At 36.2% G+C, this 13,657-nt stretch overlaps 1 protein-coding gene across 5 annotated transcripts in view; it reads left to right on the top strand.

The window, feature by feature from the left end:
• HEPACAM2 (HEPACAM family member 2) overlaps positions 1 to 13,657 on the top strand; it is a 42,800-nt gene that overhangs the window by 19,290 nt on the left and 9,853 nt on the right. For all 5 annotated transcript variants that reach the window (XM_060632462.3, XM_060632465.3, XM_060632460.3 and 2 more), the window contains exon 4: positions 3,104 to 3,400. In XM_060632462.3, coding sequence (XP_060488445.2) covers positions 3,104 to 3,400 — 297 coding nt within the window. The remainder of the gene's footprint in view (positions 1 to 3,103; positions 3,401 to 13,657) is intronic.

The raw sequence follows: 13,657 nt of genomic DNA, 5'->3' as shown, positions 1-13,657 counted from the left end.
AACATCAGCACACTGAAAAGAATATCACTCATTTTTATGTGTGTCAAATTATCAAGCAATTTGTTTTTAGAGTCACATTCTGTAAACTCTGAAAACAGAGACTTAAACTGAATGGCTGTATTTTTATGACCACACTTCTCTTCTTTATCACAGCTGACAGAAAAGCTCTCTCAGACTTTAGTTTTTGTGCACAGACTTGGGTCTCTTGCTGTTCCAACCTTAGTTATTTCCTTCCCTTGGTTTCCTACAATATGAAGCATAACCAATACCCACCAGTTGGTGGTCTTTGCTTCTTTAATGTTCTGTCAATGCTGACAATGTAAGGGGATGCTGTTGCTGCACTGAGCCTGGGAGAATAGCCACAGGAATCCTGTCTATCACACCTCAGATTGCCCCGCAATGCCTAGAACAATATTATGCACACGGTAACATCTCAAAGCCTAGAACAATATTAGGCACACAGTAACATCTCAATATTGATTTTGGTCGAGTGAGTGAAAACAACTTTTCATTTCCGTTATACAACCTACATTTAGTGGAATGCAGAATAAAAGGGTTCCATTTAGCACACACTTCTGAAAGAGTGGTTTTCCCCCTGAGACTGTATCATAGCCTGAAATGACAGGGTTCTAGTACAGCTAGTACAGTTACAGGAAAGGGTATTCATTTCTCTTCATTTTAATTATTCATCTCCTGTTCCTGATTACATCAAATTTGAAGATACTAACTTCTATGTTTGCTTCCTGAAATCAGGATCATCTCATGTATATATATATAAATATAAACCTGTAAGTTTCCTTCAGATGTCTGTGTCTTTAGGAAGCAAGTATGTGCAAAGTGCATGTTCCCTAGCTAAATATAATTTATTGTTTTGCATCTTCAGTTCCTGTTTTATCTTAGGAAATGTGTTTCTCCAGTGATAGATCAGCCAGAAAATGCTGACATAATAGAGAACCACTCTGGGAATCCGCAAATTTGAGGTTGGCTTGTCAGTATCCAAAATAGCTTTAGCATATCATTAATCACTCAAAAGTATTTCAAAGGTAGAAAGAACTTTGTCAACCATTCATCCAGTCAGTGTTTCATAGTAAAGGTGAAAAAAGTGAGATCTAAAAGTTTAAATGACTTCTGAAGAACACATAACTAACAATTGACAAAATCAGGATTAAATGTAGTGATAACTGATAATGACTACTGTATAATCATTACATCATATTATTCCATACAATGAGAGATGAACAGTCAGTACATTTTTTTAAAAAATCAGAACCTTGGGGCACCTGGCTGACTCTTCGGTTGAGCGACTGACTCTTGGTTTCGGTGCAGGTCACTATTGGTGAGATTGAGCCCAGCATCAGGCTCTGTACTGGCAGCATGGAGCCTGCTTGGGATTCTATCTCCCTCTACCTCTGCTTCTCCCCTGCTTGCACTTTCTCTCTATCTAAATAAATAAACATTGAAAAAAAAGTCAGAACTCTGAGACTAGGTTATTACTGAGCAAACCACCCATAGCCTTTTCCAGTTTATCAATTCCTTGAGTGTAAGAACTGTGTCTTAAACATTTTTTCTCTCATATATTAAATATACCATCTAACAATATCTCTCAAACAGGACTTTTTGATATATTACTTGATTAACTGAGTACAGAATTAATATGTAATTAGATAATTACTTATTATAGAACTAATAATATAGTTATGCAATAAGAAATTGTTCTGATATAGAAAATTATGCCACATACATTTTTGGGGAGGTAATGTGAATGATCAAATACATATATTATAGAGTCCTAGCTCTGCTATATAATAGCTATGTGACCATGGGAAAATTAATTTTTTAAATGTTTCTTCCTTCATCTTACAATGGGAATAACATCTACCTCATGTGGTCGCTTTAAAGATTAAATGTGGTAGTCTGTGTAAGTGCTTAAAGTGCCTTTATATGGAAAGTAGCCAATAAATATTGATTATGACCAGCTGAAAAATGAACATAATCATACCTAAACCTTGAAGTTTTTAGAATAGAAGCCAGGATTTAGACTGAAGCAGAAAAACTTATCTAGCTGGGAAAATTTTTAAATCTGTCTTTATTTTTGGAAGAAAGCAATGGGAAATGTGTCTTTATCTGCAGCCATTCTGGTGCCATAGAAATAGCAAAATGCTACAAGAATATTGCAGTAAGGACAAACACCATGGGATATCCATGACTAAATAGTTTACTGATGCTCAATGAATATTTGTTTTTTTTGTTTGTTTGTTTGTTTGTTTGTTTTTTTAACGTTTATTTATTTTTGAGACAGAGGGAGACAGAGCATGAACGGGGGAGGGTCAGAGAGAGGGAGACACAGAATCTGAAACAGGCTCCGGGCTCTGAGCTGTCAGCACAGGGGCCCGATGCGGGGCTCGAACTCACGGACTGCGAGATCGTGACCTGAGCCGAAGTCGGCGCTCAATCGACTGAGCCACCCAGGCGCCCCAATGAATACTTGTTAATAATAATGAAGAGATTATTTTTCCAAATAGAATTCTAAGCTTAGTTTGCAGGGAGGAATATTTAAAATTCTTTGCTAATGGGACACTTCTGTATCTCTTTGCACAAATTTGTGCTCCATGTGAAACTATGTATTTTATAAATATTTGCATGGCTTACCCTAGAACTGAGAATAAAAACAGATAATACTCAAAATATGGCTGTCAATGAGAAACTAATGGCCATAATCTATTTTTTAAAGTGCTTTCAAGTGCAACTCTGTTTTAAGAAAGATGGAACTTGTCTAACATGATTGCAGACATATCAATACTTTACTCAAAACTGAGCATGACAGTTATGATGGCAGTGTCTCTGAAATTACACACTAAGTTTCAAGCCTTTCACTATATCAGATAAGTTCAATCGCACCTCAAATAATTTCGATTGTTGTGGATATCAGAATAACACATTTTTAGGTCCTCATGATTTATTGGGAATCTAAATGAGGATCTATCTGCCAAGTTGAACATGAAGACTTTCATAGAAAGTAAAATGCTGCTAAGCTCTCCCAAATGCTATAACTATATTGTGATTATTTATGCCACCCCTTTATTTCCTTTTTCAATTAATGCAGATGGACCTTATGGACTTCAAGTTAATTCTGACAAAGGGCTAAAAGTAGGGGAAGTGTTTACTGTTGACATTGGAGAAGCCATCTTGTTTTACTGTTCTGCTGATTCTTACCCCCCCAACACCTACTCCTGGATCCGGAGGACTGACAATACAACATATGTCATCAAGCATGGACCTTGCTTGGAAGTTACATCTGAGAAAGTAGCCCAGAAGCCAACTGATTATGTGTGCTGTGCTTACAACAATGTAACTGGACGGCGAGATGAAGCTCATTTCACAGTCATCATCACTTCTGTAGGTAAGTGTGACATAAAAGGCAAGGATCCCAAGGAAACACAAATGCATGCTGGCCTTCTAATAGTCCAATTTTATACCTGTGTGGAAGAGAAAGCCATTGTGGATTGTTGATAAACTTTAAGAAACTCTCTTTCCTGAGTAAACTAATCCATGGCTTCTATGAGTCAAAGAAAGAAAACCCAAAACAGAATGAAGGGGCAATTCAATTGTTAACTCTCAAGGACTATGAAGAAAAAGGGAATTCAATAAATGACTCTAAATATGCATTTATGCTCTTGATTTTACAAACAGGAATATAAGAGAAGCAGTTTACTCATTGAAACTGGGTTTATATCTGCTATTGCATTAGCTCAGGTGAATAAATCTCAGTAAGTTGGAAATCTGGTTTTCCTACTATCTAATTTGACTCCTCTTCTCACTGTCTTTCATGGGCCTCCCTTCCTCTTTTATCACTTAAACACCTGCAATCTGTGGAAGTTCTCAACAAGGGTCTCAACACCTTGGAAACTACAAATTTTGTAGGTCTGTGAAATTTGACATTCTTTAGAAATTAATTCTAAATTCTTCAGAAAAATCTGATTTTTCAGAAAGCTTATTGATCCACAAAAAGGTAAATATCACTGCCCAAAAATGTATGCTTGTCAAATTCCCATCCTTTTAAGCCTTCTCTTCTCTGTAATATAATTTTATTTTCCTATATGATTTCCTTCACTCCCATGGTTTCATATAACACTGGTACATCCCAAATCTATATCTTTAAAGCTCTAAAACTGTATACTCAGTTACCTTCTGATTATCTCCAATTTGAAATACCAGAGGCAGTGTATAAGTCCAACATACCAAAACTGAACCATCTTCTTTCCCCCAAATAACTATTATTTCTGTATTCCCTGTTTAAGTGAATGGCCCTGCTGTCTACCAACCTAAACCAGAAAGCTAAATGCCACTTCAGACCCCTTTCTCTTGCTTATTGCTGTGCCCAGCATCCCATCACCACGTTTGTCCATTCTCCTTCCTTCCTACCTCTTAAACCCGTTTTATTCTCTCCTTATTCCTTCTCCTTCTTTCCTGAATTTCTTCTCCTCTCCCTCTCCTTTTCCCTCTCCCTTTCCTCCTCCTCATCCCCCTCTTCCACCTTGTCCTCATCCTCCACCTTTTTCTCCTTTTGCTTCTTCCTCTACTACTTCTACTGCTACTATCAAGTCCTTCCTGGACTCAGCTTTGCACATAAAGACAAGTCAGTATCCACCTGGGGAACACCTGACAGCAGGCTTGGGCAGGGATGGGTGGCTAGGGTGCCTATTGGTGGTGTAGGAACAAGTGAGCAAAAGATAACACCAAACAATACTTTCTCCATTGATATCTTCTCTTTCTCTGTCTTTACAGCCCTTGTGTCTAGATTAGGGCCCATAATATAGAAAGAGTTAATACATTTTGTTGAATAAATGAAGCAAGAATATAATCCTTATAATTCTTAGGCTAAATGTTTTAGTATGTAGCTATTGGGCCGTGCGCATCAAAATCACCTGGGGAGGTCTAATGATGTATTTTCATTAAGACACCTCAGACCTATTGGGTCAGGATCTTGAAAGTAGGATCTAGGAATCTGAATATTAAACAAGCACAAGTGTGGCAATTATGTGTTTAAGGTGTTTCTTTTTCCCCTATAGTCTTTTGAGCTTATTAAAAAGCCACCAAGAATTCTAAGACTATAACAAACTACAAATTGATAAAGAAATGCATAGTGGATAGAATCCCTCCATGATTCCTTAAAGTTGAATGTATTCATATTTGTGAAATCACCTGAATATATTGGAATTTGTATAACTGTCATGGTGAAGTTTTATTTTTTTATGTGAAGAAAATACCACACTGTCTAGAAAAGTGTTATCCAATAGAAATTTTTGCAGTGAAGGAAATATTTGATCTGCACTAGCCAGTATGGTAACCACTACCTTCATTTGGTTTTTGAGCATTTAATTTTTTTTAATGTTTACTTTTATTTTTGAGAGAAGGAAAGACAGAGCATGAGTGGGACAGTGGCAGGGAGAGAGGGAGACACAGAATCAGAAGCAGGCTTCAGTGGCTTTTGAGCATTTAAATTTAGCTCTGCAACTGAGGGACTGAATTTATGTTATTTATTAAATATTTAAATTTTATTTTAAATTATAAATAAATTAAATAGCCACATGTATCTGGCGGCTACCATATTGGACAATGCAGCTCTAGAATTTTTACCTGAGTTATGTGTCATTTGGGAAGTAGATAATAATTTATTTCCTTTATAGCTCCCCAAAGCGTATCTGTGTTTAGGGTGCTCTAAATCTGACGCTCATTTATTCATTATTTAGCACCTAATATTGGCCAAATACTGTGATAGGCATTGAGAATGCCAACTGAAAAAAAATTCCTGCTAACAAAATGACCACAGCTTAATATACACAGCAGGCATATGAACAGCTAAGGTGCATCATTTGCTTTCTATTTTATTAAAATTTTATTAGGATTAACCAGCTCTTAACCTCAGTGGCTGACCAAAACGTAATTTTAAAGCAAGCCATAATTAAGCATATAAAGTAGTTGACTAGCAATCTGGGTGTCATCTTAGACTTGTTCCTTATGCTCATTGCAAATGAAAACATAGCTCCAATATGTAGTTGTATACCACATTGACAACTTTCACACTGCCTGAACTTTCTCCATTAATATTTGGCTAAGGTATTTTCATAATATCAGAAGCCCCCAATATTTGATTAAGATCTTATTACTGATGCCCAAAGACAGCTACAGTCTTTATATCAAATAATTGCCTTTTGCAAAATATAAAAAACCTGTTTGACCTGTACAAAGATCAGGTATTTGTTATTATAGTAAATAAGAAGAGCAGGTGCTTATTTTTCAGAGGGATTCAGAGTTGTCAACATTAGTGACCTTTTTCTGGTTTTTAGAGCTATTTTTCAACTCCTATATGTCCACAGAACTTTAACTCAAACAGCAACAAATGCCAAAGAAAATGAGTAGTATTGATGTGTTTTAAGTATTTGATTTTTTTTTTAAGTTTTCCAAATTAATGAATCTCCGCAATGGAGATTAAATATACACTAACCTACAGTGAAAAAATGAACATCACTTGTAACTACCATTTGAGCACTTACTGATCATACACTCTGAGAAGCAATCTATGTTAAGATCTGTAGAGAATTTTGAGGGATAAGATACCTGCCTCTGAGATATTTTCAGAGCCAAGTTGTATTTGGTGTAACCAGAGTCTAGTACTAAGAAATAGATGAACGTTTTTGTTTTTAGTGAGGCACATAACATGCTGGCCAGCCAAAAAGTTTCAGCAAAAAGCTGTGGAGGGCAATGGACAAAGGAGTCAAAGATGACTCCAAGATCACAAATAAGGAAAGAAAATAACAAGGTCAGGAAAGAATCAAAAGTTTTATTGGAGACTTTCAGTTGGGGAGAGGAAGGCCAGAGAAAGTGATGTTTGGCTCCAGATGGTGCCTTCTACCTCGGGGCTATGATTCACATCTAATTTGAGACATTAATTGACCTTTCTGTCTCAGTGGAGATATACTACAGAAAACAGGGACAATGGGCAACGTCACACAGCTAGTAAGTCATAAAATAATATCTGAATTCAAAGCCCTTGTTTTAATCATTATATAAACTGCCTCCCTTGACATTCTTGACTGAGAATATCAGTAAGACTATGGTCTTTCTAGAACGTATACCACATATCCAGGATAGTGTATATTTTCTCATCACCTTAACTAACTTTGTGCTATATACAAAGAGATACTCTGGTTTGTCCATGATATGTATATGCTTTCATATTAATGAGAAATTATGAAATACCTGTAACTAAAAATAGTATCTAAAATATAAGTTTCAAGGAAACAATAGCAATAAAAATAATACATTAGCATTTGTATATGAAAAATAAATGATTTTATTTATTTAATTAAGGACTTCCTTGAATGCAGATGTCCATGATTTACAATTTTAATGGGGTCTAAACCACTGTTGTGACATGCAATATATATAAAATGAAAGTTTATGATGAGAATTCAAGTGTTCACACTTAATGAAGATATTCAAATATATAAATTATTAGAATTCCCAAGAACCACATGGCTATAATTCAGAATTTAGATATAATAGAAATGTCTTGAATTTGTATGTGATCCTAAGAAATCTATCACTTTGAGAAAGAGATAAAGAGAGAACGCGCGTGCGCACACATGGGGGAGGGGCAGAGAAGGAGAAGGAGAGAGAGAGAATCCCAAGCAGGCTCTGCACCACCAGCATGGAGCTCAATGTGGGGCTTGAACTCACAAACCATGAGATCATGACCTGAACCAAAGTCTGACACTTAACTGAGTCACCCAAGTGTCCCTATCATTTTTTTATATGTATTTCTATTGTACACCATTTCATACAGAAGAGAATAGGAAAATGATCCAAAGTAGGAAAATGAATTGACTAATTTCTTCTACCTAGAAACTTCTCATGTTAAGATCTTAAGGAGACATATTTCACTTTGGGCCACTGGAGAAAACAGCTAAGATAGAACTACAGCCCTGACATCCAGACCCTAAGACATTAGACATCCCCATGAGCTTTTAGCACAGAAAAACTGTGTCAGTCAGGTGGAGCCATGGGAGAGTATAGAAACAGCACCCCTCCCCAATATGGGGCTTTCATCTCTATAGGGACAGGAATCAGCTGTCATAATCAGCAAGCAGACTGTCTGAGAGAGATCTCAGAACTCCATTCTGATCTCGGAATAGACGAGCAGACTGGTGGCATATGGCTGCCCTGTTCTGGGTGCAGTCTCTCAAACAGCAGGGCTGTGATGCCATGGAAACCACACCTCTTGCCCATATTTGCACTTAATTATGTTATTTCATTTTATTTGTTTGCCTAGGGAGGGGGCAAATAGCATTTGCAGTAGGGCTTTGGTAAATGAGTCAATCATATTTAAATAATGAAGAGAATGGCATGCTATGAGCTAAACAGTAGGAAACTCTCTAAAAGAAAGAATGGGGCTCCTGCAAGTGTCTAGAACTGCATTCAGAATTCCTATACATTCTCTGTAGCAATAGGATCAGAATTTATCTGCTGCCTTACTTTCAAGTGGGGGTTTCAGAAGTCCATCTCTCCAAGACACACTTGCCTAGAACGGAGACTACAGCAACTATGCCCCTTGATTTGATCCTTGACATATTTGGCATTTTTTATTTTGTGAAAGGAAGCAAATTTCAAGTTCTGGGATGGAGAATCAGTGTCAAGAGATAGTCAGGATGCTCTAGAGGAGAAGGAGGCCTAACAGGGAATATCATTTGTTCTGAGAAAAGGGACTATGCTTATTCCTCTTTTTCCAGGGAAAGGATTTGCCATAGCCAAGGTTTTGGGGTGACAGACATTGGCCACTATAGGGTGGTTCTCTGATGTAGGGCTAACAGAGCTAAAGGGAAAAGAGGCAAGAGGACAATAAAGAAGGAATCTAAAGAGATAAGGAAGTAATGGTAAAGGGAATAAGTGGGATCCTCTGAAGGACAGAATGTGCAAATTCGATCATTTTAGGAAACACAAATCAAAAAGGACAAAAAGTTAAAAATGAAGGAGACGCAAGGAGATGTCTTATCCAAATGTAAGACATCTAATCATTGTATGTTAAACTAACTGCCAGGCTTCAGAATCATGGAAGTGCCTGGCAAAGAGCTTATGTATTCAAGAGTGTAACTTCACCATTAGAATGAGAAGTACTTGGAAATAATAATTATTAGCATATTTTCAAGATTAAGGGGGTAAAAACAGCAAAGACTATACTAAAATATTTTCCTGCGGTTTTTCTCATGGTATAAAGCACATAACAGAAGCTTGAGAAGAATAAATCAGCATTCAATACTTTTTTGAGGGGTTAGTGGAATTTTGGTGAAGACAATCAAGAAGTGAAACAGCTGAAACACATCAAGTCTGGTGTTAGAAAAGGTGGAAGGTAAAAGTGATTATATAGGAGCCTACCTGCCATTACAAAACCACTCTTTGACTATGGATTAACAGGAAAAAAATGAACTTGCAGTCAGAAAAAAACCTATGTTCCAGTCTTAGTTATGACTTACTGTAGCAAATATTTTAGTTTCTTGGAGACTATTTCTTTATCTGTACCTATAAATGGTACTTTAATTTTTAAAATTATTTACATTTTAGTGATATGATACATCTCTACCAAATAAATGGGAAACAAATGTACATTTGGTTTTAATTACATATGATGATTATACATTTAATTGTGCATATCTGAAAATTGGCTAGTTTTGATTTTAATATATGATCTAGAATGAAGAAATAGAAGGGAACCTGGGTGGCTCAGTTGGTTGAGCATCCGACTCCAGATTTTGGCTCAGGTCAAAATCCCCCAGGGTCGGGAAATCGAGTCCTGTGTCCGGCTCCATGCTGAGCAGGGAGCCTGCTTAAGATTCTCTCTCTCTCTCTCTCTCTCTCTCTCTCTCTCTCTCTCTCTCCTCCCGTCTTCCCCTCTCAACTCTCTCTCTCAAAAAAAAAATTAATTAAATTAAACGAAGAAATAGAGAATTCACTTGCTAAAAGTGGTGCCCAAATCATATTCTATATTTAGTATTTCACCCTTATTACTTTGCTTTTCTATCCCTGCTGGTGTTTCAAGAGAGTATTCTATTTGCCTTTATCTTACTGACAATGACACCAGAGTATGGGTTCTTCCAAATTTATATTTTAAAAGTAAAACAGATTAGCTTTTGTTGAGTTTCTAAGATTCTACCTCTAGGATAATAGAGAATGTGGAAATCAATCATACAAAGAACAATAAAACCATTCAGGGATTTTGATTCTGAAGAAGAGAATTCTCAGGGGAGATGTGACAGAAAAATCATGCAGAAAAAGGATTTGACTTATTAGTTATAATTTCGTTGGTAGAACTGAAGAGATTTGAGCTTAATGGTGGAAGGATTGCTGTTTCTCATATAATGGTCAGGTAGAAGTGATGGAAAGAGCATAGAACTATAGTCAGACATTATTGAGTTCAACTTTGTGTATCCTGAGTGTTAGCTGTCCCATCTTTTATATGGAACTTATTCTTGTATTTTGGAGGCCAGTGGAAGTGGTAAGCAGTAAAAGTATTAATTTTGGTTAGTTTTTTTTTCATCTTCAAAGTCTAAGACACAAAGAAAAAATGTATAACCAACAAGCAACTAGAGAGGAAAAGAGAAATAAAATGAAGTCCTGATTAATCCAAATGAAGATAAGAAAGGAGAGACAAGAATGGAGGAAATATAGAAAAAATAATAAGATTGTAGATCTAAAACAAAATATATTAATAATTTCATTAAATATTAAGGTACTAAATATTCCAACTAAAAGACAAAAAATGTCAAACTGGATTACAAAATACTATTCAGGAGCACCTGGGTGGCTCAGTAGGTTAAACGCCTGATTTCAGCTCAGGTCACAGTCTCATGATTTGTGAGATTGAGCCCCACATCCAGCTCTGTGCTGACAGTGTGGAGCCTACTTGGGATTCTCTCTCTCCCTCTCTCTCTCTTCCCATCCCCCACTCATACTCTCTCTCTCAATAAATAAATAAATAAACTTAAAAAATACTATTCAATGCAAAAAATACTATTTGATGATTATAAGATATACATTGTATATATAAGGATACTGAAAGATTGAAAGTAAAAGGATGAACAAATAAACCATACAAATAGCCAAAAGAAAGCTGATATACCACTACTATTATCAGACAAATTACATAAGAATTGGATAAATTTTTTGAGACAAGAAGTAATACTTTAGATTAAAAAAGTGGACATTTCATAAGAGTAAAGTGGTCTCTCGAGGCACCTGGGTGGCTCAGTCAGTTGAGCGTCCGACTTCGGTTCAGGTCATGATCTCACAGTTTGTGGGTTCGAGCCCCACATTGGGCTCTGTGCTGACGGCTCAGAGCCTGGAGCCTGCTTCGGATTCTGTGTCTCCCTCCCTCTCTGCTCCTCCCCTGCTCATGCTGTCTCTCTCTCTCTCTTTCAAAAATAAATAAAATCATTAAAAAAAATTTTTAATAAAAAAAAAAAAAAGAGTAAAGTGGTCTCTCCAGCAGGAGGATGTAAGCATTCTGAACTTGTATGCATCTACTAGCAGTGCTTCAAAGTGTATCTAATAAATAGCAAAAATTAACAAAGTAGAAAAATCCATAATCAGAGTAGGAGATTTTAGCATACATCTCTTGGTAACTAATAGAACAAACAGGCAAAAACTTAGTAGGAATAGAGAAAAATAATCTGACCTAATTGAATTAATATAGAATATAACATACAACAACTGTAGAATATACCCTCTTTTCATATGACCATGTATATGGTCATCTTTCTAAAATCTTGGTATTCAAAAGATTGAAATCAAACAGAGTCTGTCCTCTAGAGTAGACTTCAACTAAAAATCAATAACAGAAAACAAAACTAGAAAAATTCCCAACTTAAATAAATAAAGCAACATGTTTTCTAAATAGCCCATAGGTCAAATAAGAAATCTCAGTGAAGGGGTGCCTGGGTGGCTCAGTTGGTTGAGCAGCCGACTTCAGCTCAGGTCATGATCTCATGGTTTGTGAGCTCAAGCCTCGTGTCGGGCTCTGTGCTGACAGCTGAGAGCCTGGAGCCTGCTTCAGATTCTCTGTCTCCCTCTCTCTCTCTTTCTCTGCCCCTCTCTCGATCACACTCTGTCTCTATCTCAGAAATAAATAAACATTAAAAAAAAATTTTTAAAGAAATCTCAATGAAAATTATAAAATATTATAATTTTATAATAATTTCTTAATCATGAAAATACTACTTATAAAAAACTCACTGGATGTGTTGTTCTATAGTAAGATTGTCTACACTTAAGAAAGTGATGGAGAGGGGTGCCAGTGTGGTTCACTCAGTTGAGTGTCCGACTCTTGATTTCAGCTCAGGTCATGATTTCATGGTCATGAGATCGAGCCCTGAGTCAGGCATGGAACCTACTTAACATTCTCCCTCTCCCTCTGCCCCTCTCCCACGTTACTCTCTCTCTTTCTCTGAAATAAAAAAAGACAAAAAAAGAGAAAGTGATGGAGAAAATAATAATGCCAAATAAATTTAAGAGTATATTATGTCCATAGCCATCACATTATCTATGGCACAAAAAATTGAGGAAATATTCTTCCAGCATCAAAAACTATTATTCAGTCCAGCATTATTCACATGATTGATGAATGAATGAAGTTCCAATGTATGCTGTCATTTCCTTTTCATCACACTAAATATTAACCAACATTCATATTAAAACTAAACTTGTTCATTTATGATGTAGCCTATTTCTTTGTTCAATTACATAGTAACCATAGTAGTTATTTAAAGTCTAATTTTTTCAAAATATGGTTGAATTTAACCCATAGACGGAAAATATGAGAGTTTAGCAAAAAGCAACAAGTGCATTTCCTGAGAATCAGCTATGTGTAATTAACAGTAAAGAGTATTGCATATTTTATAATTATTTCTAAGTTATGTGCTACACTTCCTTTATACCATTAAAATTTGTAATTTTTGTATGTATATATGTGAATACATTTTTTTGAGACTCAATTACTGGTAGGCCACTGGATAGTGTCCTATTTACATAATACACTTCATATAAGACTCTCTGGCTGCCCCAAATTCTAGAGTATTAGAGAAACAACAAAACTTAAAGGCCTCTCACTCTAACCTCATTTCACTAGTGTGAGAATCAAGGCCATCAGTCAAGTGGCTCACCCAAAGTTGCCCAGCTCTTTAGAAAGAACAAACCTGTGAGGTAGGAGCAGAGTAACTGAAGAAAGGCTCAGACCTCACAAAGAGACCACCCAGATGCTAAAGTAGTTCCGAACTAAAAAGGCCAGCTTTCCAACAGTGGGAGAATATAAATTATTAAGAGAGAAAATAAGGAAAAATAATCTTTCTAATAAGTTTTTGGTGTTCTAGTCTAGATCTAGAATCAAAAATCACATACCACCTGCCTAGAAAATCCACGTACCTGGTTTATACTAAGAGTGAGACAAAAGGAAAGAGAGAGAACCACTTAGCATCTGGGGATATTTGATACGATGAGATCAAAGTTAAATGGTTAAATGGTGGTGAACACTATTGGAAAGTATGACATAAGCTATATACGACATCTATTTCAACACATCAGTTGTATCCTGGGCAGCTTACCACATTTA

This window comes from Panthera onca, chromosome A2, assembly GCF_046562875.1.
Source record: "Panthera onca isolate mPanOnc1 chromosome A2, mPanOnc1 haplotype 2, whole genome shotgun sequence".
Lineage (NCBI taxonomy): Eukaryota > Metazoa > Chordata > Mammalia > Carnivora > Felidae > Panthera > Panthera onca.
The sequence above is the reverse complement of the archived record's forward strand: the minus strand, read 5'-3'. Positions and strand labels throughout refer to the sequence as shown.